Source organism: Archocentrus centrarchus, unplaced genomic scaffold, assembly GCF_007364275.1.
Source record: "Archocentrus centrarchus isolate MPI-CPG fArcCen1 unplaced genomic scaffold, fArcCen1 scaffold_29_ctg1, whole genome shotgun sequence".
NCBI classification, from domain to species: Eukaryota; Metazoa; Chordata; class Actinopteri; order Cichliformes; family Cichlidae; genus Archocentrus; species Archocentrus centrarchus.
The window spans coordinates 2,343,729-2,367,330 of record NW_022060258.1 but is presented as its reverse complement, the minus strand read 5'-3'; the positions used below and the strand labels follow the sequence as shown (position 1 = coordinate 2,367,330).

Below are 23,602 nucleotides of genomic sequence, written 5' to 3'. Positions count from 1 at the left end.
TAACATGTAAGATGGGAAATGTGAAGGTTTGAAGGTAATCACTGGGAAACAATATATTTCAGTCATAAAGATCATTCAAATTTAAAGGGAAAAACATCCAAAGGAAATGAAGGTTTTTACGTTCTTACCTCTTTTTCTACCTCAGGCTGCACGGACTGATTATCAGTGTAATCACATTAACCCCCATTTCTGATGATTATATTGTCTGCTGGGAATCTTCAGTGGTGAAGCTGATTAAACCAATAACTAATTTTAATAAATCACCATATGGAATTCGTTCAGACAATTAGATCACGGTGTTAGAGGATTATGGTCAAGGTTGGAAAGGAAAATCTAGATTAGGTATTAATTTTCAGAGGTTAACAACCAAATGGTGTTATGCAAAATGATGTTTACAAGAAGTCCAAGTCATTAAATAAAAAGACTTCAGTCATGAAATTGTTTAGTTTTTATTTTTTAATTTATAATTTTGTAATTTATGCTGAATGGAAAGTGGATCAAACTTTTACAACAGTTTTTTTCAGCTGCAGTAGCTATTTTTGAAAAACATCTCCAAAGATGAAAAGAATGGCTGATATATGAGCTTGTCATATAATGAAATAATAAATGGGAGTTTCTCATTGCATATTGACAGCCCTAGTCCTTCAATATGTTACTCTGTACACACATATTTACCTTCATTGCTCAGTATTTCCTTGTGTCTTCTTTTTCTCAGGGTATTTTTAAATAAAAATAATGTTATGTACTTGTTTGCATTAGTAAAAGGCTGTGAATGCTACTAAAGTGCTCAATGATGTTGAGCTTTGTAAACTTCACCCTAAAAGTTCCTGCATTTTCAGAAAGTATTAATCGACAGAGCGAAACATCTTCTAGGTCAAAGCGGCTCTCACTTAGCTCACGGCTTCTCCGGTATAAACACAGGTAGAGGATCTAAGTCCCTTAAAAGCTTCTTAGTCCCGGGGAAAGTTCCTGCAGTGAGGAGACAGCTAGAGGCATCAGAGTCTGCTGTTAAGTCTCTTTGTGTCTCTGCTGGTTTGAGACGGGGAGCCTGTTGGAGGTTTGGAAGTCACTAGAATCACATTTATGGCCCTTTGTGAGTCATTGTGTTACAGTTCTGCTACAAACGCCTTTCTGGGTGTTTCTTTAGCCCTACCCCTCAAGATTGCCAGTGTAGTCATAGCCTTACTGTTAAATCTAAGTTGATCTGCATATCTTAAATATGTTAAGTTTGGAATACGCCGCTGTTATTGGCTGGCCCGTGTGGTGTTTACTCAGGTTTCAGAGAAATAAGTTCCATTTGTGTGCAGTCTCATTGGTGTTTGTTTGGATCACAGTAAGGTGCAAACTGGAACTGTGTTCATCCAGATTTTTATAGAAGTTGAAGCTCCAGCAACACCTGTAGTATGAAGAACAACTTTATTGCTTGAACAATGTGTTTAGGTCTGTAGCCTTTATCAGGGTCATGGTTATCGAGTTCCACCCTTCATCAAAACCAGAATATCAAAGATGGGAGCGTGGTTCTGAAGAAGCAGAATTCATTGTAATTCAGGCTGTGGTGACAACACTCTCACCGGTTTAGCCTTGTAGAAGCCCAGTTAGCATGAATGCAGCCTAGCAGGGAGCGTGTGTGCTGGTATAGGTTGATTTAGTAACACAAAAAAAAAAACAATTGTAATTGTGGTAACATCTTTAATATTCTGTAAATATGCCGTTTTTTTGAATTGGGAAAAAAAAAAGATTTCCAAGTAATTGATGTGAGTATTGAGCTGATCTTTTTTTCCCGTGCTGTTTTCTTAACAATAAACTAATTTAATGTTTGAACAAAAGAAAATCAGCTGTTTAGCTCAAAGCTGTGCCTAAATGCAGCCTCGCTCTAGCTAGCAAGACTTTTTTTGTTGTGTATTTAAGTAGACGTTCTGCCTTCAGCTCTCAGAACTCTTCCTCATCTCACACTTGTGTATTTTAAGCTCAACAAAGTATTTGATTGACATCATTAATATGGATCTTAACTGTTGTAGGAGAAAATGATCTTGATGTTTATCACCCTGGTATTCTTTTCCCCTGATTTTTGTAAAGCGGTGAGTCGAGCTGAATGAAACTTGGATGGAATTCGAACGATCCAAATATTCTGACCTAGTTTGGCCCCAATTAGCACTTTCCGCTCAAGCGTAACCAAACCAAAGTAGAAAAATCCTGCATCTTTAACGATTTTCCCTGTAGGTTTTTCAAAGTACCTTGAGTTCTGAAAAGTTTTCAGAACTCTGCTTAATTGGTTGAAGAAATCTTGCTCTGTGCACTCAGGCTCGACGGTGCATCGGAGCTTAGCAGCACACAGGTTGTCATTTGGTCAGTCCAAGATGTGCATGATTTTTTTCCCTAAGAGTGGCACAACTGAGATCTGTCTGTGTCTGGTCACACATCATTGGACTACAGCACAGATTGTTTGGAGATTCACTTGGATGTCTCTCTGCGTAGTTGTCTGGAGCATTTGGTTATTTACGGATGAGCTCTGTGGGGCTCTGAGGTGGTGCTGCAGTCTGCAGTGGAAGAGTTTGTGCCTAACTCATATTTCAACAATTTAATACCCTAAAAACAGTTTCATGTAATGTGAAATCAGTGCTAAAAAGTCACCTTTAGCTTTAGTGCATCACGGTGTTTGTGCTGCCCATCAGCACTTTAGTTTTAGTTACATAGACATAAATCAACCATGTGTTTTCTTATTAAACAAAAGCTGAAGCTGTCTGTGATTTAATGTGAACTTCAGCAGATGCATCAATGCACTAACGAGTTAGGCAATTAATATCATACAGCTAACAAGAATCAGAGATCTCATGTTCAGACCAACTTTATAGAAACTCTTTCATGTCGTCACTTTAAGCCAAGATCACTGAGATTAGTACTGTTTGTACGCTTTCCACACTATTTCCACTGAATCAGATTGTGGGTTACCAAACTTTGGGCAAAATTATGATGAGATTAGCTGGTTGGACCTCTTGTCACAAGATTAGGTTTATTCAATTCAGTGTTATTGTATTTTTATGCCTCCAAATTAAAACGGCGAGGAATGAAACATTCCTTTTAACAGGAGGAAAAAAAACTAGAGATCAAAAATTCCAGAATAATTGCACAAATCCTCCATGTGCATTAAAAAAACATTTAAAACCATTAATCACATCCTTCAACAACCAAAACACATTTTAATGGACTTGAAAGATATGAAATAATGTTGGACACACAATGTCAGACTGTAGCTTTCTTTCCGTGCAGGTTAATGTGCACGTGCCTGTGCAGAATGGGTTTGTGAATTCCTCCAATATAAGCAGAGTACCATCTGAGTTTGTAATTATTACTTTACACTTTTATTTACAACAAAGAGTGAGAAGGGTGTCTAAGAACCAACAGTTAGTGGGCGTTGAACATTAAGATATTAAACAAATAGTATTTTTGGTGCTGAAGAGCAGGGGTGTAAATTTTAAACATCTAGCTGACCAATCACACATCACTCAGCGGTGAGTATGCAGCAGCGAGCGGTCTGACTTGTTCAGTCTGCCTGTCAGAACAGGCTTTGAATAAAAGGTTTTGATTCTGTGCATTCCTTCCGTGGTCTTCCCGTTAACCCAGACTCAGAACGGTTCTGGTTCTTTTTCATGCTCATACGGACGCTGATATTGCAGCTTTCATAAACAGATACCAGTCCAGTGTTGTCCTTTTCCTTCTCTCATGATGTGCGTTTGTGTGGACACGTCTGCGCTCTTCAACCAGGCATCATGTGTGTTACTTGAGACATATCTCTCTTTATGATGATGTTCATAAGCATGTACGTGATAGTCAGAGCTACTAATTGTACCCAAAATCTGATCCAATGATGTTTACTGGGTACCAATACGAACTATTGATTTGTAAATCCATATATAGTACCATACCATGAATTTTCTGTGGAACATATGGAACAAATATTTGGATTAACTTTAACCACCATTATTAATCACTGTATCCTTTTTGCCCCCACATCCCTTCTCTTCACTCACACTGTCAACTGTCCAGTAAAGACAACAGCGTCCAAATAATTCTAATAATTGTTGTTTATTGGTTTGCACTTTGATGAATTTCAGCCATCTTGTTTCAGCTTTTCTATGATTTTGACATTTACAAAACAATGTCTTTCTATTATATTAGGATTTGCATTTATATTTATTTTTTTTAATTTGCCTCTGTGTGTGCATGAAAATAGCAAACAGCTGAGTTTCTTTACTAATAACTAAAACAAGGAAATCCCCTGCATCTCTGAGGCACTTTGACCTTTGCACTTCGGAGGTTGTCTCAGTGCTGCAGCAGTGTCACCAAACCTTTGTTGCCATGCTGTATATTCAAGCTGCCATGCGGTGATATTCCCCCAGTGTATAATAAAGCATTTGTTATGTTCCACTTTGCTCATCTTTTTGTCTACCAGTCAACACGAAAGCAAATGAATCCTCTGGATTTCTACTTCTCATTGATTCACGTGAACAGCATAGATGTTTTGTTCTAATTTGTTCTGTGAATCTGTTCTTCCTGTTTTTACCTTTCACAGTGTCTTTAGTTACATTTTAGTAACCTAAAATCAAATGTTACGTTTTCCTTATGCTTCCTTTTTTTTAAAGAATGTCTCTCAGGTTAATTTCATCAACCAAAACAGTAAAATGCTTGCATTAGTCTCATAAAGTTTGAGCTTGATTCATTATTCATTCAGTTATAAAAATACATAAATAAATTTGTATTATAATGTTAGTATTTTCAAAATTATATCAAACATATTTCATTAGTATGTGCAGTGTCTAAAGATATGTTAACATCTTTGCGTAACAAAGATTGGGGGCGGGGGGGGGGGGGGGGGGGGGGGGGGGGTCAGCTTAGCCATGTAAAGATTGTAATAAAAATTTTAAATATCTTTGGAATCTATAAATGTGAGTTTTTCTAAGCTTAAACTCTTAATTTACAAGTTGAACGAATAAACTGAGACTTCAGTTTATTAAAGTTTCTAACAAAAACATCATCAGGAGACATCCCAGCATGCACTGCTGGGCCTGATTGTTTCTTCATAATGAAACAGTAAAAGCTGGGATCAGTTTCAGTTCTTATTCCTGTTCCCTTAAAACCATCAGTGGAGCTGACTGAACTCTCTGAAGTGTAATAGGCTCACAGGATGACTCTGAATTAAGCAGCGGGGCAGATTTTAACCAGCTTGACATTATTGAGTGTGTATCAGCATGAATAAGTTCAGTGTCCACATTTAACTGCATGCGTTGGTTGATGTCAAACTGCAGTCTTTTAGCTGTACATTGAGCAGTTTGAGCCTGATTTGTGAAGTGAAGGTTCACTGAGCTGCTCTGTAACTGTAGCGTTGACTCTGCTTGTGTCTCTCTGTGCCGGCTGAAGGTGTTCGAGGCTTCAGACTTTGGCTCTCACCCCCTGTTCTCAGTGGCACAGGGAGGAGTGGACCTGCAGCAAGTGAGTATGGCCGCCTGGGGGAAAGGGGGAAGGGTCAAAGGTTACTGCATCAGTGCCTATGTTATCTACCAATGAGCTGCTTTGACTCAGGCTTTGAAGCATTTAGAGTTGCAATCAATCATAATTCAACTCTCTTAGCCTCAAAGATGTTCTGTTCATTATAAGAAATAACATGAAAAAGACTTCCAAACGTTTACAAAAGTTTAATGGTGGGAATACAATACTGCTCAGAAGTCTGGGATCACTTGGAAATGCTCGTTTTCTATGAAAACACATGAAATTAGTCTGAAATATAATCAATGAACAGAACGTATTGACATTATCAGAGTTAGAAATAATGATTTTTAATGGAAATGATAAATGTGTTCTTCAAACTTTGCCATCAACAATCAAAAGCACCTTTTGTAGCAGTTACAGTTTTAAGGTAGGCTGAGAGGTTTCACCTCGTGCCTCCTGGAGCATCTCCCCCAGCATGGACTGGCTTGATGGAGTCTTCCTCTATATAAGGTCCAGCTGCTCCGACAACAGTATGACATGGTGCTGCAAAATCTTTCCTTCCTCAAGGTCCCTTGCACCCTCAGACCATCATGCTGCCTCCACCATGCTTGACTAATGGTATTAAACAGTATTCTTGCATCTTTTCATTTGTTCTGCATCTCACAAATGTTCTTTTGTTTGATCTGAAGATCTCAAACTTGGACTCATCTGTCCACAGCACTTTCTTCCAGTCTTCCAGCATCCAATGTCTGCTCTTTTGCCCATCTCAGGTTTTTTTTTTTTTCTTTTGGCAATTCTGCCACAGAGTCGAGTGTCCTGAAGTCGTCTCTTCACTATTGATGCTGACGCTATTGATGTTTGATGGGTACTGTTAAGTGCAACTGCCAGATGATGACCTATGAGGTGTGTTTGTCTTAAACTACACACACTCAGATATTTGTCTTCTTGGACAGTTGTGCATCTTTTTCTTTCTTTATTGGAGCCAGTTTGTGCTGCTCTCTGAAGGGAGTAGGGTGCAGGGTAAGAGATTTTAAGGTTCCTTAAGTTTTTTTTCCATTGACTAGCCTTCATTTCTAAGAATAGACTGACGGGTCTCTAAAGTTCTTCCTTTCTGGCCATTTTGAGTCTGTAAACAGCTTCGGATTCTAAATTAACCTAAAGAATTTCATGCTCCCCTTTTTGCTCCCTTAATAGTAGAACAGTTTCAGCTGTGCAACACAATTGCAAAAGCATTTTCTACTAATCAATTATCCATATAAAATTATTAGCGTACCAGGAGACTGATGCAGAGGACTGACAGTTGTTCACAATAGGCCTCTATGCAAAAATCATTCTTTAAAAATCACCTGATGAATTTGAATTTAAGTTGTTTGCTAAATGGATAATGCGCTGCCAGTGATCCCAAACTTTTGAGTTTGCCTTGAGTTGATGGTTGTTATAAACTGGCACTGTGTAAGTCAAATGATACTCAGCCTACTGCTGAATAAACTACAGAACAGAAAATTCTAGCAAAAATATCAGTAAACTTTCACAAAGTTTAAAAAGTGAGCTGTGAGACACAAGTTTGGCAAAAGATTGAGAAACATTGATTGGAGGTTATAAAGGTCAAAGGGGAACAATACACGAGCTCTCAAAAACCAATCAAATACTGAACAAAGTTTCTGTGTTTGCCAAGGTTTTACTTTTTTATATATATGATTCTGTTCACATAACTAGAATCTTTTTTTTCAGGTTTTTTCAGCTGCGTACAAAACAAAACAATTTCAAATGCACTAAACACACGACTCAACTAGTTCATCACCAGCTCAGGCCAGTGCTTTGTTTCATTTTTCGCTCTAAATCAATAGATCTTTTCATTTTGGTCAGTTGTGTGGTGCAGGTAAACAACCACCTCCCTGAGGCCGGGGATGGAGCCAAAGGACCTGAATTCAATCACACTGCTATTGCGCTGTGAATTCACACACCACTGCCATCGTAAAAACAGATGGTCAGTGCGGTCAAGGATGCCAGATTAACACCTCTGCACAGAGGAGCTCAGTAAACATGAATCTTCTTTTTCACATTAAAAGCAAACAAAACGCAGGCGCGCAGTAACCAAGGCTGAGTAAAGATGAATGCCGTGGAGACAAAATACAAACACACAGAGACAGAAAGAAACAGAAAGCAAGGGAAGAAAGAACGGTGATGAAACGAGTCTGAAAACATGGATGCAGGGAAGAAGGAGTGGGAATGATAAAGGAGAGAAAAACAATGAAAACAGAAGAGCGGGGGTTACTGAACTCTCCTTTTCCTCCTGTGAGTTTAATGGCTGTTAAAAGCAGAGAGAGGTCAGCTGACTCACACTCCATAGCTTCGCCTCCCAGGAAACACATCTGTTAAGGATTTTTACCCTTTTTCCTGACTGGTTCTTTGGTCTGAAACACAAATAAAACAGGAGCAGATCCTGTGAAGCAGCCATGCAGGCCTCGGCTGGAACTGCGAGGATAGATTGATGAATGCGTAGGTCATTTTTTTAATGTGCTTGTATTTTAGGGAGCTACCATCGAGTTCACGGTGCTGAAATAAGCTTCAAAATGTCTTAATGATTCCAAAATATGTAGCAGGTGAGGTGCTTTCAAAAGCACAAACACTCAGCCTCATTATTTTAATGCTCAATAACAGCTGTGCTCCTTTGCACTAGTTAAAACAGAACTGTACACCATGTTGCAGTGGAGGATATATTCAGTGTTGAGTATCAGTCTTCTTCGTGTTCCCTCAAAGAGCATTTTCCGATGCACATAACTTGTAATTACATGTATTTTCTAGGAGACAGACACACACATGGAGCGTGACACATTAAAGGTTTCGTTTCCATGCAACAAAACTGCAATTTTAATTACGTTTACAGGAAAACAGCAAAATACCTTTATTACCGTGAAATCTAAATGACCAAAGCAGGGCTGCCCCAGTGAATACATATGTATTAATAATAACCGTGATAGTGATGCCATGTTGATGATATACATACAGTAATAAAACCAGTAATTCAGCACCATCACCTGACAGCCATTCAGTTCTGCATGATCTTACTTCCATTGTTGAAGTTCTTCAGTGTTGGGAGACCAAAATTCGTAGGTTTGCTTTTCTGCATGGGAGCAGAGGTCAGCACTATGAAGCAGGATTTGGGACGTATTCACGTAACTTCAGGGTTAACCCTGCATCATGTGCGTTACCATGGTAACTTAAACTGCTGTGGAGCAGGCTGTGTTGGAGGTCAGCGGGGCATGGGCCTCTTTGTATTTTTTATATCATACAGTATTTTTATCTTTCTGTTGTAAAGTCAGTTGCTCTGCTGCCAGTAGACCTGTCCATGTTTCTGACTGCTGCCCCCCCCCCCCCCCCCCCCCCCCCCCCATATGTATATTTGCTTGTAGCAGGATTAACAAAGCCTGCTTTTACTTATCAGGTTAATAACCGTCTTGGCGTGACTGCTGTACCTGGTTGCTGAAGTTCGGGTGAGAGCGATGAAAGAAAGATGAGGAATTATGGGGAACTTGCATCGTGGGCCAGGAGTTTGAGTTATTCTTGACTCTATGTTGTTCTTGTCTTTGTTAACAGCACCTGCACCACGCGGGAAATGAGCAGATCGGCACATTTTTGCTATTAATCTCTCCTAAGCTGTTTTAGGACAGTGTGATGAATTGTCTGTGAGCTGGCAGTATATCACCCTGTAGGTCAGGTCAGGTTTATGCAGTTATGTTAAATCCACATGTTTTTTTTCCTCGTAGGAGGAAAAAATTGAAGAATACTTAAAAAAAATAATAAATCAGCCTGTGAAAAATGTGACATTGACTGATCACGTGCTTATTATGTGACTTACTGATCGAAAAAACATTTGTGTGGAAAATTTCTAAGCTGTTATTGTCTTTAATTATAAGTAATTACCCTCCAAAATTTCTTACATCTCGCATGTACTCGTGCGTACATTAAACCTGCAGCGTGATGAAATTTTGCACTTCCTCTGTGACATTTTTTCCCCGGTGAATAGTGATGCATAAATAGCTTTCATGTCAAGGGCGAGGCAGGGTGTTCACATTAGAGATATCCATAGCGTAATGGTCTGAGGTCAGTTTGTTGCAGCTCGTGTGTCACCATCATTAGCTCAGTGTCCTTCAACCAGACACTGAATCTGCCATCACTGCTTCATGCTGGTTTAAAACGGTGCCTCGGGACACGTTTCTTCTAATTTAAATCCTTTTCATCTAGCAGAACATCTCCGAGTGATCCTCTGTGTGACTGCAACATTTCATGGCTTCATAAAAGATGCACACATCCCCTCAGCATTTTTAAACTGTGCTTTTCCTGCCGTCACCTTTGTCTTTGAAAACTGGATCAACACTCAGTAATCTCTGCTCTACAAAACTGAAGACCTTGTAGAGAAAAGCAGAGACAAACACACCGTAAAACTCATAAAAGCTATTTAATGGAGTAAACCTCTCTTTTCTTGTTTATTTAATCTGAATAGAGTGAGAAAAAAAAACCAGCCGGGCTGTTTAATTTAAATTGTTATTGTAACTCAAGGTAAATTGAAATGTTTAGTTGAATGAATGAAGGATAGAGAGTTCACTCAGCTCATTCAGTTGAATTTTTTTTATCCATCCATCTTCTTCTGCTTATCCAATTCAGGGTTTTGTGGGGGGGGCTGGAGCCTATCCCAGCTGCCATGGGGGGAGACCGCGGGGTATACCTGGGCGGGACTTTTAATTTTAAGATGTCATTTTAATGTTAGCAGGCTGCTCAACATGCGATATTTCAAACCTTTCTCTTTCTTGTAGTCAGAAAAAACTGTTCATGGTAAATGATCTGCTTGTTTCTTTATTGTGAAAATGATTCAAGCCATAATCAGTCATAATCATGCTGTGATACACTTAGCATAAAGTCATTGTGGTTGCCAGGTATCATGAAATCACTCAGCAGATTGTGCTGTGTGTTATCACTTTGCATTTTTGTCACACCATCACACACTGCTCATTTCCAAATCCCTAATATAGTCGGGCACAGCAGCTCCACCCACCAGTGGTTCAGCCAATCAGAAGAAAGGTGATTTTAGGGGGGAGGGGTTCAAAGAGCTCATCTAAGGTTAGACAGTTAGACAGGCCTGGAGATTGGTTGGCAACCTCTGGTTGCTAGGGGCAAATGTGTATTCCCCAACCAGCTGCTGGAAGTTTCTGGGTGAAACTGGTCACAAAGAGGCTGCTACACCAAAAACCTTGTTGTGATTGATTTTGGTCACCAGTAGTTTGCTTGGAAGGCGCCGACTTGTTTCCAGACACTCACTAATTAACCACCGAGTGGTAGTAAAACTTGAAAAGGTGTGACACAGAGTGCAGAATGGAGAATGTTTGAACTAAAACATTCTCTTTCTAGTCACAGGGACTAGAAAGAGAGAGCAGATTTCTCCCATATTGGCTTCTCTTCATTGGCTCCCTGTTAAATCTAGAATAGAATCTAAAATCCTTCTCCTCACATACAAGGTCATGAATAATCAGGCCCCATCTTATCTCAAAGACCTCATAGTACCATATCACCCCAACAGAGCGCTTCACTCTCAGACTGCTGGTTTACTTGTGGTTCCTCGGATACTTAAGAGTAGAATGGGAGGCAGAGCCTTCAGCTTTCAGGCCCCTCTTCTGTGGAACCAGCTCCCAGTTTGGATTCGGGAGACAGACACCCTCTCTATTTTTAAGGCTTAAAACTTTCCTTTATGATCAAGATTATAGTTAGGGCTGGATCAGGTGACCCTGAACCCTCCCTTAGTTATGCTGCTATAGGCCTAGGCTGCTGGGGGGTTCCCATAATGCACTGTTTCTTTTCATTCACCTTATTTACTCTGTTTATACTCCACTCTGCATTTAATCATTAATTGATATTAATCTCTGGCTCTCTTCCACAGCATGTCCCCTCAGCCCAACCGGTCACAGCAGATGACCCCCCCCCTCCCTGAGCCTGGTTCTGCTGGAGGTTTCTTCCTGTTAAAAGGGAGTTTTTTCTTCCCACTGTCACCAAGTGCTGCTCATAGGGGGTCGTTTTGACTGTTGGGTTTTCTCTGTATTATTGTAGGGTCTTTACCCACAATACAAAGCGCCTTGAGGCAACTGTTTATTGCGATTCGGCGCTATATAAATAAAATTGAATTGAATTGAAAGTTATTGTTTTAAAAGTCTCTCTTTGCACACACACACTTTGGATGCAGGGAAGAAGGAGTGCAACCAATTTCACACAGCAACAGGAAGCAACCGCCTGCAGAGACTTACCAGCTCTCTTTTTCCACAGCAACTGGTGTTTGACAACCAGTCTCTAGGCCTGTATGGCCAAGGCCTATGAGGATAAACTGAGGGGCTACAAAGTCAAGTATAAGACAAGTAAGGTTTATTTTGAACTGTGAATTAAAGATACTCTCATAGAGTCCAAGAATATAAATATGGAGCTGCAGATTATCAGAAAATATCCCCTTTAAGGTCAGCAGACAAAGATTAATTCATCTTTAAGGACTTTATCTGAGGTTTTTCTCTTTCCTCTCTCACTGTTTGTCTAAAAACCATTTGCTAATACTCTGCCTTATGTTAAACTGCAATTCCCATAATTACATGTAGGGGGCTTTTGGGGGGTGCAAATAACTTGCTCTCAGCTTTTTTATTCGATATTTGTTTGCATGTTGTCAGATTATTCCCAATAAAAGTATCTCACATTAGCTATTAGGAGCTCCTGTTTGCAGTGTACCCATGTGAACCCTTCTGCTTGGTTACTGTGGCACTGAAGAAATCCTAAAAACTTTGATTCTTGTTCTGAAGTTGTGATTTTTGTAAAATTAAACATCAGGGATAATATATGTGGTCACTGTCTTACTGAATGTAAAACTACTTTAAGATGTTTTATTCTTTAACTAGAAACATCATTCCTGTTGTGTTGTCTGAGTTTCACCACAGCTATAATTTGTCATCCAGCTGTGTGTGATTGTACTAAAACCGTAAACGGACTGACTCAACAACAAAGAAACAGAAGCTGAAACAGAGAAACTAATGACCACTGAGGGATCCACGCTGGCAGAGGCTCCCACTGCCGCACATCCAGGTTAAATGGCAGCTTTACATGGACAAAGTTAGCCAAACTAAGTAGTTCACTAACTTCACTGCAGATCAACTGTTTGTCCTAAGAGACACGAAGCGACAGACTGAGTGACTCGCAGACACGATGACAAACAGGAGTCTACGGGTTAAAAGATGGAAAAACACAAGTGTGCAAAGTACAACAGTAGAGCACTCTACTCCATCATACTGACAGGACTGCATGCCAGCTTTAGCTAAGTGGTGTGTGTGTGTGTGTGTGTGTGTGTGTGTGTGTGTGTGTGTGTGTGTGTGTGTGTGTGTGTGTGTGTGTGTGTGTGTGTGTGTGTGTGTGTGTGTGTGTGTTGTTTGTCAGGCACACAGCCTTGGGAGTGTCAGTTAAAACAACACCAGCTAACGGAGGCTCCGTGGGACTGATGGGAGGAGAGACGGAGGGATGAAGTGACAGGTGGGGATGGGATGAGAGGGAGAGACTGAGGGAGGAAAAAATGAAATCTTTAAAAAAAAAAAAACTCTTCTTTGGTGACACATTGATAGGAAGACATGTATGTTTAACAGCTGAGGCGAGTTCGGTCTGAAAATGTGATGAAACATCTTGCAGGTTTGATGGGTTTCATTGAAACTGTCCAATGGGCTTTGAGTTGATTTTCTCTGGTTTCAGCTGTGTTTTAGTGTTAGCTGGTTAGCAGTGAGGTGTGGTCAGAAAGTGACCTTGTTCATGCTACAGTGTGTGCTGGATTTCCTTCATTGTGTCAAAATAGTGATTGTTCAGCTTGATTTTGAACTGCTCAGGTACCAGACCACTTTCTTTCTTTATAGCTAGTTAGCTAGCTAGTTGGATTTTAGCCTTAACGATCCACAAGTTACCTTATTTAAATCGCTGCACCGGCTTCCTGTGAACTACAGGATCAGTTTCAAAATATTGCTGCTCACCTGTGGCTGCTTGCATGTGCTTGCTCCAGTTTATCTATCAGCTCTTTACAGTCCTATGTCTCATACCGCTTACTTATTGATAGCAGCTTCTAGTTATTCCAAATTCCAGGTGTACAGGAGACCAGACGTTCTCGTCTGCCTCCTCAGATCAGCTCTTCTTCCTCACTAATCATCTCCAAAGCCCAACTCAAAACCTTTGTCTTCTCATCAGCTTTTCAGGCTTCAGATTAGCTTAATGTGTCATTTTCTGAGGTACATCTCTCTTACTATTATTTTACTTTTTATTATTTACTACAATCCTTTTTATTTTTTTTTTATTTATTAAATTTAGGGCTGCATAAAACGATTATTTTAGTAATCGAGTATTCTATCGATTATTCCAGCGATTAATCGAGTAATCGGATAAGAAATACTTTTTTTATTAACAGTTTATCTGCATATTTTAACTTCCGTAATGCAGTTTCTCGCCATGTGAACAAACAGCGGTGGATGGAGCAGCTACAAAGTTCTCTTTTCTTCACCTTAACACTTGCTGATCAGGTGCTTGATGAAGGACCTCCAGCTGTTTCACAGATTTAATGGTGGTTACTAAAAGAAAAAGCTGCTGTTTTGGACGCTGGAAAAACGTTTCCTTTTTCACTACTTGAGCTCACCGTCACAGCTTCGCCTCTTTGCGCTTGCGCAGTTAAAACCGCTGCCTGCTATGAGTGTTTTGAAAAACTAGTGGCTGCGGGAGCCATGGCGCATGTGTGAGTAATGGTGTAATGCTTTGTATTCACAAGCATTCTCGAAAATACGTTTCTACTGCAGGTCTATATTTAGTCACTAATAAGGGATTAAAGTATAAAAAATATTTTGAAGGAGCCCCTCGGTCCTGGGGGGCGGGCCTTCCGGTACCGAACCATGGCTAGTGCTAATGGCCCGCGCTCGCTAGCAAACCAGTTCTGGTAGCTACAGCTGAAGTAAAGACAAAAATAGCAGCTGAAATTCTCAGCGAACACAACACACACAGACACACAGAGAGCAGTGGAGGCGTGGAAATGCATGTCAGCGACAGTTGCCACCCGTCCCGTAAAGTACGGAACACGGCATGTTACGGAGCCGTATTCCACGGAGTCCCGTAACATACGGGGTTCTGTATTTTACGAGACAGGTGGGAACTCTAGATGATCCACTCTGTGTTAAATGAAATCCATCGCAGCGACGGAGAGCTTTTTAGAATGTGTGCTTGTGTATACGTGAGTGATTCACACTCCAGTCCAGTAGGTGGCGGTAATGCAGTTCTATGTTGGTTTGCCAGCCCCCAGTAAACCCACAAAAAAACGTCAGCACAAATGCTGCTAATGCTAGTGAGGAGCGCCGCTTACACCGAGACAGCTGAGCGCTGCAGAGTTTAAACGAAGCATCGACACAGTAAATTTGTGTCGATAAATTTTTAGAATCGAGTTAATCGATGAATCGTTGCAGCCCTAATTAAATTATTACATTGTTGTTTTTTATCGTTCTTAAATCATTTGTTTTGATTCTTTGATAATTTTACTTGCTGTGCAGCATTTTGGTGAAATAAATGGACTAAATAGAGTGCTGAGTTCTCAGCTGTTAGCTATCTTGGTTAGCAAAACCTGAGCGGTTACAGTAACATTCAGATAAAATGTCTCATTTCATTCACCAAAGAAGGGATTGACTCACTTCTGTAGCTGTTAGACGAAGTGCAGTTTTGGCACATCACTGTCAGTCAGCACCGTCACACCATGAAGAGCCGTTTATGTTTTAGAACATCTTTAAGTTGCTCACTCTTTACTGCACTTTGTATGAGTGTTATTAACACATAACAGTATTATTACATTTACTTTTGAATTTTTTGCACATCTTGACTTCACTCATGGAAGTAGTGAGGGAGGACGTGCAGAGGGTTGGTGTGGCAGAGGAGGATGCTGGGAATAGGGTGAGATCTGCTGTGGTGACCCCTAAAGGGAGCAGCCGAGGGAAGAAGACAAAGACAGAGTTCATCTTGACATCCTGAGTTTTAAGTGAACAACCTGGTCTTTCTCATCTTAATGCATATCATCTAGTTAAACAGTAGCTGTGGACTCCCGCAGAGTTTTGTGTTAGATACGAGTCACCTCAGCAGGATCGAAAGGAAGAATTGATTTTTTAAAATTTTTTTAATCAAAGAAGGAGATGATCATTTCTGGTTTAAAAAGTGGGGGAAAAAAGAATCAATCCAGAGACCCAGAAAGCCACAGAGCCACGGGCTTCATCATATTACCTGACAGCCACTATAAAGAGAAGTGATGGCAGGAGAGTAATTGGTGACAGAGACGAGAACGAACAATGATGGAGGGAGGAAGAGAGGAGGAAAGGAAGGAAGATAAAAGCATGTGTTTGAAATAAAAAGGTTTCATAGAAAAAGGAGTTGTGATGGAAGAAAAAAATGGAAGGAGGCTTAATGCAGAGTTAAGTAGCCACACAAGAGATTAAAGTCTTTAATTCATTATTTCGGCTGCAGCCACACAGAGAGGAAGACGAGCGTGATTGAGAGACGAGTGAGGAGGATTCATATGCTGCGTTTGTGAGATGTTTCTAGTAAAATCACGACATGATTGTGTCACTTTCACTCTGCTGACAGATTCATCTGCAGTTGTCATGGAGTCATTTCTGGGATTTAATGTTAATCTTTATTTTGAGATTACAGCTGTGAGGATTTCTCCATGATGCAAGCAGCTGGAAATTAGCTGTGATAACACATTTCAAATATGGCATTAAGTATGTTTCAGTGAGAGAAGGAAGTAAACAGTGAGGAGTGTGAGAGAGTGAAAGCAGGCTTTTCTGAGTAAATGGATGAAGCCTGTTTGGACAAGTGTCGATGATGGATCTTATGAAACACTAAAGTAACACTTTATTTTATAAGAAATGCTTGAAAGCAGTGAAATCTGTCGGTTATGACTAAAATTTGAGACCTTTGTTAGTTTGAGGACGTGTCGGTCGAGTTTCCCGCCGTTGCGACGTGTGTTTGACCCTCTGCGCTCGACCACCCTCACACATGTGAGAGTCACACTGATAACTGACATGGAGATGACATGGAAATGTGCTGGCTGAGGAGCGGGAATCAGTCCTGGCTGAAAAATAGTTCCAAAATTAACATTGTGTTGCTTTGTGATGTTGGTGTTTGTAGTGACGTTTGTGTTAATGAAACAAACACAACTTTATGAGCAGCTCATGAAAAGCTGGAACTCCAGTTCAAGTTTCCACAGAAGATCCAGCTAATGCTATTTCCAAACTGGAAGCTACTCGCTGGCATTAGCCGTTCATTCGGAAGCGCCTGGAATTAGAAACAAAGTTGCATCACGCTGAGATTTTTGTTTCTGAGAATCCCAGAAGAGCTGGAACAGCCTCTCTCTGCTGCTTCTCTCATTCATGATGCATTAAATTACACATAAATATTCATGAGGTGTTTTTTCGTGTTGGACCTTGCAGACCATTTGGATCTGTGCATTTAGGTTCACCTTAGTTATAAATATTCACCATCAATCAGCAGATCAAGTAGAAGCATCACAGTATCAACGAGACTCAGCTCACAGGGGTCCATTGCTCTCACAGATGACATTTTTTAACCCTCTTTGGAGCTTGACTCTGCAGAAAGTTTGTCCTCCGTATCCCTGTGTTGGCATTAGGAGTCAAAAGTTCAGCAGCAGTGGCTGAGGCGTCTGCGTCACAGATAACAACTTTGAAATGGCTTATATAAGGCTGGTGAACCTCAGGGAGACACACGTCTGGAGAGTGTCTCTCCAGGAGTCTTTTGCATGCATGCACACAAACGTTGTCCCTCTGTGTGCACACACTCACACACACACACACACACACACATGCAGTCTACTCTGCAGCCCCTCAGCCTGACTCATGCTTCGCCTATGGATGTGCTGCTTTTCTTTGAAGTTCAGCGAGGGATTTGGGAAGCCGTCTAAAAACTCTTCAAGTCATGATGTTGGAGAGATAAAACACGGACAGAACGGATGATCGAGGGGAAGTCGATTTTATAGTTGTGTTTTCAGTAAGTCTCCGAGTGTCACATAAAGCGCAGGGAAGCATTAATCCTGACGGTGCTCCCCTCTGTACTCACTGTAGATGGAGGTGTACGGAAATGGAGGAGAAGACCTTTAACTGACAGGCTTTTCAGCATCTTTTGAATTGGTTTATGGGCTTTGTATTTGGAGCTCTGGAGAGATTGGAAAATGTCAACTGTTTTCATCAACTACTTTTTATTAGGAGCAATCGCTTCCCTGTATCTATATTAAAAATCTTCAAAGATTAAAAACAAAGTGACACGGATGCAGGTGAGACTGCAGGTTTGGTTTCAGACACAGATAAAATGCAGAAGCAGCCATCAATCAAATCAAGCAGTGTCAAATCTTTTTTTTTAGCACTTTATTTTCAAAGCTGTTTTAATATTTCAAACTAAACGGCTTCCAGAATTAAAATGTATGGTACAAAGGAATTTATAGTCAGATTTTAAACTTCTGTTTTATTAAATCCATCCCTCCATCTTCTGCCACTCATCCGGGTCAGGGGGGGACATCAGTATAAGCAGGGAAGTCCAAACCTTCCTCTCCAAGACCTCCTCCAGGTCATCCAGGAGAACACTGAGGCATTCCCAAACCCTAATCTCTCCAGTGTGTCTTGGGTCTTTCCCAGGGCCTCCTCCTCCGAGCAGGACATCCAGGAGGAGCAGAGGAGGCATCTCGGTCAGATGTCTGAACCTCCTCAGCTGGTTTCTTTCAGTGTGGAGGCGTTAGTGGCTCTCCATTCAGGAAGGAATGGCAAAGCTCCTTGCCTTATCTCTGACAGAGAGCCCAGCCACCTTTCGGGGGAAGCTCATTTCCATTTCCATCATTCTTTTCCATCAGAGCTTGTGGTCATAGGTAAAGATAAGAATGTAGAATAACTGTTCACGGCTTCACTTTCATCTCAGCTCTCTCTTCATCACCCTCTCCTCCCCTCACTCCACGACACCGAGATACTTATACTCCTCCTCTTGGGGCAGCAACTCATTCCCAACCTAGAGTGGCCACTCCACCCTTTCCCAGCTGAGGACCATGGTCTCAGACTTGGAGGTTCTTATTTTTATACCCACCACTTCACACTCAGCTGGACACTTCCCCACTGCAAGCAGGAGAACCGCATCATCTGCTTTGGTGGCCTCAGATGTGATCCCGAGGCCACCAAAGCAGAAACCCTCCGAAATTCTGTCCATAAAAATTACAAACAGAATCAGTGACAGTTTCATCAGGCACCTGCCATCAGGAGCAGGTCTGACTTCCTGCGAATGCAGCAGCGTTATCACTAGTGATGACCTACACCTCATCTCATAGGGTTTAAAAAAAATGCCTAAACTGAATAAACAAATTCAGGTTACCATGCGTCTGTAATACATCTACACATTTTCCAAAAACACCTATCTACCACCTACCTGTTTCCTTACCACACACCTGTACCTTCAGGGTTTGAGGAAGAAATGAAACAAAAGTTCTGGTACTCTACTCTAAAAATGTCCTGGCATCAATTTTGTTTATGGTGAGACCAGGTTTGCCCATGCACAGGAAACATGGTTCAGGAGATGCAGATAAATGTCTGAAGGCTTGATATCCAAATGTGTGAACATATTACAGCATACATCCAGTTCTGAAGTTCTAACCTGCATCAGCTTTCTATCTACAGCTGGGTCGTCCTCGTGGTGCAGCCATCCAGCACCGTCAGTGCCAGAGGTCATCATACATATTCAATGATCCTCTTTCAGGCTTCTCTGAAGAAAGGCCTCAAAAAACTTGCAGAAAATGATACATGATAGAGAATATGTTCTTGCAGTATTTTTACTGTGTGCACGCTCTCAGACTGGACCTACAGTTTCCACTAATCTGAGGGAAGATGCATCTTTCTAAATTGTCTTGCAACAAAACTTAAAGCAGCCTAACTAAACATTCCCACATTTTAAAGCCTGCCGTGTCCTGTCCTTGTGTGTCGCTCTTACATATTCTTTTCCCCAAGAATTTAACATGTTGATCAGACTGAAAGTGAACCTCCAGAGGAACCTAAAGTCTGCTTATGTAAACTTTGACCTCACCGAATCCCCTTCTTTATTTTTCTGTTTCAGACATATGCAGTTCAGAGCCACTATGGCATTCCACATTCAGAGGTAAAGAGGGATTTTATTTGCTCTGCTGATATTTGATTTGATTATTTATTTCTGTCGGATTATTTGAATTTTAATTTATGTCTCTGTTCCTCTGGAAGTTAGCAAAGCTGCACCAGTTGTCAATGCAGCACCAAGGCCTGGCCCCAATCAGCCAGTCAGCTACACAAGTACTGCCAGGTATGTGTACACACACACACACACACACACACACACACAAGGCTACAGTTTAAACTCCATGTTTCCCTCCTTTGGTAAAACATGTGCACTTAAAGCCCTTTTTGTTTGATTTATCATTGAGGTCAGAGGTCATATAAGTCACACATTTTCTTAATTTTGGATTGTAGTCAATAAGCTGCATCAACACGGTCGCTGTCACAGGCTTTATAACCCACTCACACTCAGCGCTAGACAGTTTGTCCAAACCTCCACACAGAGTCAGGGAGGATGGTGTAGGAGGAAGAATGAAATTGAACCCCACTGACATGATGCATTTCTTATCCCTTTATCCTAACCTGAACCTCATTTTAAGTATAATAAAGGAAGGATATAAGAAGTTGCTTCATTCAGCATTTCAGTCTTTTATTGTTGGCAGCGAGAGACGCTAAGAATCTAAAATAAAGTCGGCCTCTATCTGTCATTCAAAAAGCTGCTTTCCTAAACACAACTCCCCATCAACACACACACACACACACACACACACACACACACACACACGCTCTAACAGGCTCTTTCCTACTGACAAAGTCAAAAGTGGTAATTACAGGTGACCTGTTCTGCTCATTTCCAGCTCAATATTTGTATTCTTAGTCTCTGCTTGAGCAGCTTTGCATGATTCACAGTTCTAAATAATCCTTTTTTGTATCTTATACTGGGCTTTGGTCCAGCCCCTCAGCTCATCCTCTTTTCAGTTTTACCACTTTAGGACAACTTTCCTATGGTTGCAGTCTATCATGAGAAGCGCAAATTTGTGGATCAAAGGAAAAAAACGCAGACCTGAGGAGGGCACAAGTATTAACCAAAATAACACACTATCATAGATTTTACACTTTCAAAGATTCAATAAATGTGTTCTCCTGTTAGGACAAACTTTTCTGTTGGGCTCCGGTGGTTTGCAGCTGTGATTTGAGGCAGATGTTCTCTGGATAAATTTAAAAATTTATCACAAAGATGTCCACTGTATAAACCTGAGATCTGTGAGGAACAGCTGACCTGAACCGTGGGCAGAAAAACAAAAAATTAATACCAGCACATGCAGATCCTCACGAGTCTGCACGTTAACGGAGTTACCAGGTCACGTGCCTAAATGTGCCCAGCATGTTTTTCCTGCATGTTGTGTCAGGCTGCCTGTGGAAAACAAGCACTTTCTCCAGAATATGAATTACAATCAGCAACACCTGAACAGCATATTGTGAGATTGAGAAATCATTCTAAGCATCGCTCTAAGAGTCAGATTAATAGCTCTGTTCTGACAGACACTTCAATCTGTTGTGTAATAAATCTGATACAAGAGACAATTTAATAAATGCAAAAAACATTAAAGCAATTTTGTGTTGCTACAGAGCTGTGTGTGAAGTGCTAAATAACAGCACACACAAAGGCTTTTGTGCTCTCTGTAGTTTTCTCTTCAGTGAAACCTGGAACTCTGCAGACTGCCCTGCTCGCTGGAAACATTTAACAGAAACTGCCATTTATCTAAACGTGCATGCATGTGTCTCGTGTTGCTCAACTATTCTCCACCTCCTTCTGATGCTCCACGATCATGTCTCTAACAAAATTACCACCAAAAATACTTCTAGGCATTCAGGATGAACTGAAGATCTGCAGGACAGAGCCTGAGTCTTGGAACTGCGCTCACAGCTTTAAACCAGCAACTGCACACATCCCAATAATGTTTCCCTCTGTCATTAAAAAAAATGACAGAATGCCCATGTGCATGCAGAGCGCGCGCGCGCGTGTGTGTGTGTGTGTGTGTGTGTGTGTGGAGTTGTCAGCAGGCAGATGCGTGTCTGCACACATTCGACTTTGAAGTCTGTTTTTAGTCCTCTGACTCAGTCTGCAGCCACTGTTTAAAAAAAATTATTCAGAAACCTTATTTTCATTTTGTCATTACGTTGAGTTTCATCATCCTCTGTATCAAAAACACCAGAGATGTGTGTAAAAATTTGGAAATTTTATCAGACATGCTCTGAGTTTTTCTTTTAAAATGCACAATGCTCTCTGCTCGTCCCCGCGTCTCCTTTTGTGCGACCACTTTTCAAGTACATAATTAGATAATAAATGTGGCATAAGCTTTATTCTGGTGCGCTGTTCTGAATTATAATCTGTGTCTGGTGGCTTTGATTTGGAGCATCCAGCTGAGCTTACATGCTGACTGTAGAGCAGCTCTCTCTACTCAAACCTCGCCTGCAGATTTCTGGCTCCACGCAGCTCTGCAGAAACCACTCCGATAATTGACTAAAAAGTGGAAATCAAAGGTGTAAACAGCTGATTATATTAGCCTTTTTTATAATAAGACCAGAGATTAGATTCATTTGTCAGTGATGCAGTTTTTGTGGCACCAACACAGAAGGAAGAAAAAAAGGAAGAAAAGAAAATAAGACAGAAAGGAGGCCATTAAAAAAAGGAAGGAAAGCAGCAACTATAGAAGGGAAAAAGGGGTCTAGAGGATAAAAGAAAGGAAAGAAAGAAAAGGAGGAAGCAGAAAGACAAAGGATGGAGGGAAGAAACAAAGAGAGAAGAAATGGAGAAACCAGAAAGGAGGAAACACAGACAGAAGGAAAGGATGGGTAGACAAGGAGGAAAGGAGAAAGGAAAGAAGAGTAAAAAGAGAGGAAGAAAGGAAGATGGAAAAAAAAGGTGGAAACAGAAAAAATGTAACAGAAGAGCAGGTGAAGGAGGAGGCATCGCGTGGGGATTTGAATGGCTGATTATTTTAACACATTTCAGGTAAAAAACTCAGACATGGTCGGACAGTTCAGACACACATTCACACACACACACACACACACACACACACACACACACACACACACACACACACACCCCTCAGCTGCCCGTGCACATCCCTGCTCTAACAGAGACGCTTCAGTTTTAGATCACTGTGACCAAACCTTCCTGTAGTGAAGGAAGCAAGGAACAAAGGAAGCAAAACAAAGTACATAAACAAGGAAACCATCCTGGTAAAGCTAAACAATATTTTTGGCTCAAAATATTTGGATTATCCCAGATGGATACAGTCATCAGGGTGCTCTGATAGCCATCGATTAGGAGGAATATATGAATGCTGCAAACTGTGATCAGTAACTCTGACTGCAGGAATGACGAGTGGGAGAGCACAAAGTTTTAACCCTAACAAAAGCTTCTCTTTGAGGGCTTTGAGGAATTTACTGCAATGAAAGTAATGTCATAAAAGCAGCAAAGAGAAAAGAGGGGTGGATAAAAGTAAATCAAACTCATAAGCAATCCTCCTAGAACTGAAATAAATTCTTTGTAATGCGCTTTTCTACTACAGCACGACTGTCAGGCAGGAAAATCAAAGTGAGGGACAATCAGAAACACCAGACGAGCAAGAAACAGAGTAAGAGAATAAAAGTCTGAATGCAGGAAGCAACGAAATCTGACTAATGTCTGTCCTTTTTAGTTCCAACTGTCACAACTTTTGTGTGTGTGTGTGTGTGTGTGTGTGTGTGTTCATGTCTTATAATTTAGACACTCTTATCATTTATTCCTTCCATTAATATTCAGAGAAAGTGTCGACACACCAGGGAGTTGGAAACTAAAAAGTAAATTTTAAAAAAGGGATCCAAAGCGGAAAAGCAGGATCCGCACTGAGGAGCACTGATGGCTGAATTCAGCCTAATGACCCTGAATCAAGTGACGGGGTGGAGGGGTG

The 23,602-nt window shown here is 40.9% G+C and overlaps 1 protein-coding gene across 1 annotated transcript in view; it reads left to right on the top strand.

The window, feature by feature from the left end:
* Nucleotides 1-23,602, top strand: part of pcbp4 (poly(rC) binding protein 4) — a 206,741-nt gene that overhangs the window by 156,766 nt on the left and 26,373 nt on the right. Inside the window, exons 10-12 of the mRNA XM_030723841.1 lie at nucleotides 5,416-5,487; nucleotides 19,669-19,710; nucleotides 19,809-19,887. Of these exons, the coding sequence (XP_030579701.1) occupies nucleotides 5,416-5,487; nucleotides 19,669-19,710; nucleotides 19,809-19,887 (193 nt within the window). The remainder of the gene's footprint in view (nucleotides 1-5,415; nucleotides 5,488-19,668; nucleotides 19,711-19,808; nucleotides 19,888-23,602) is intronic.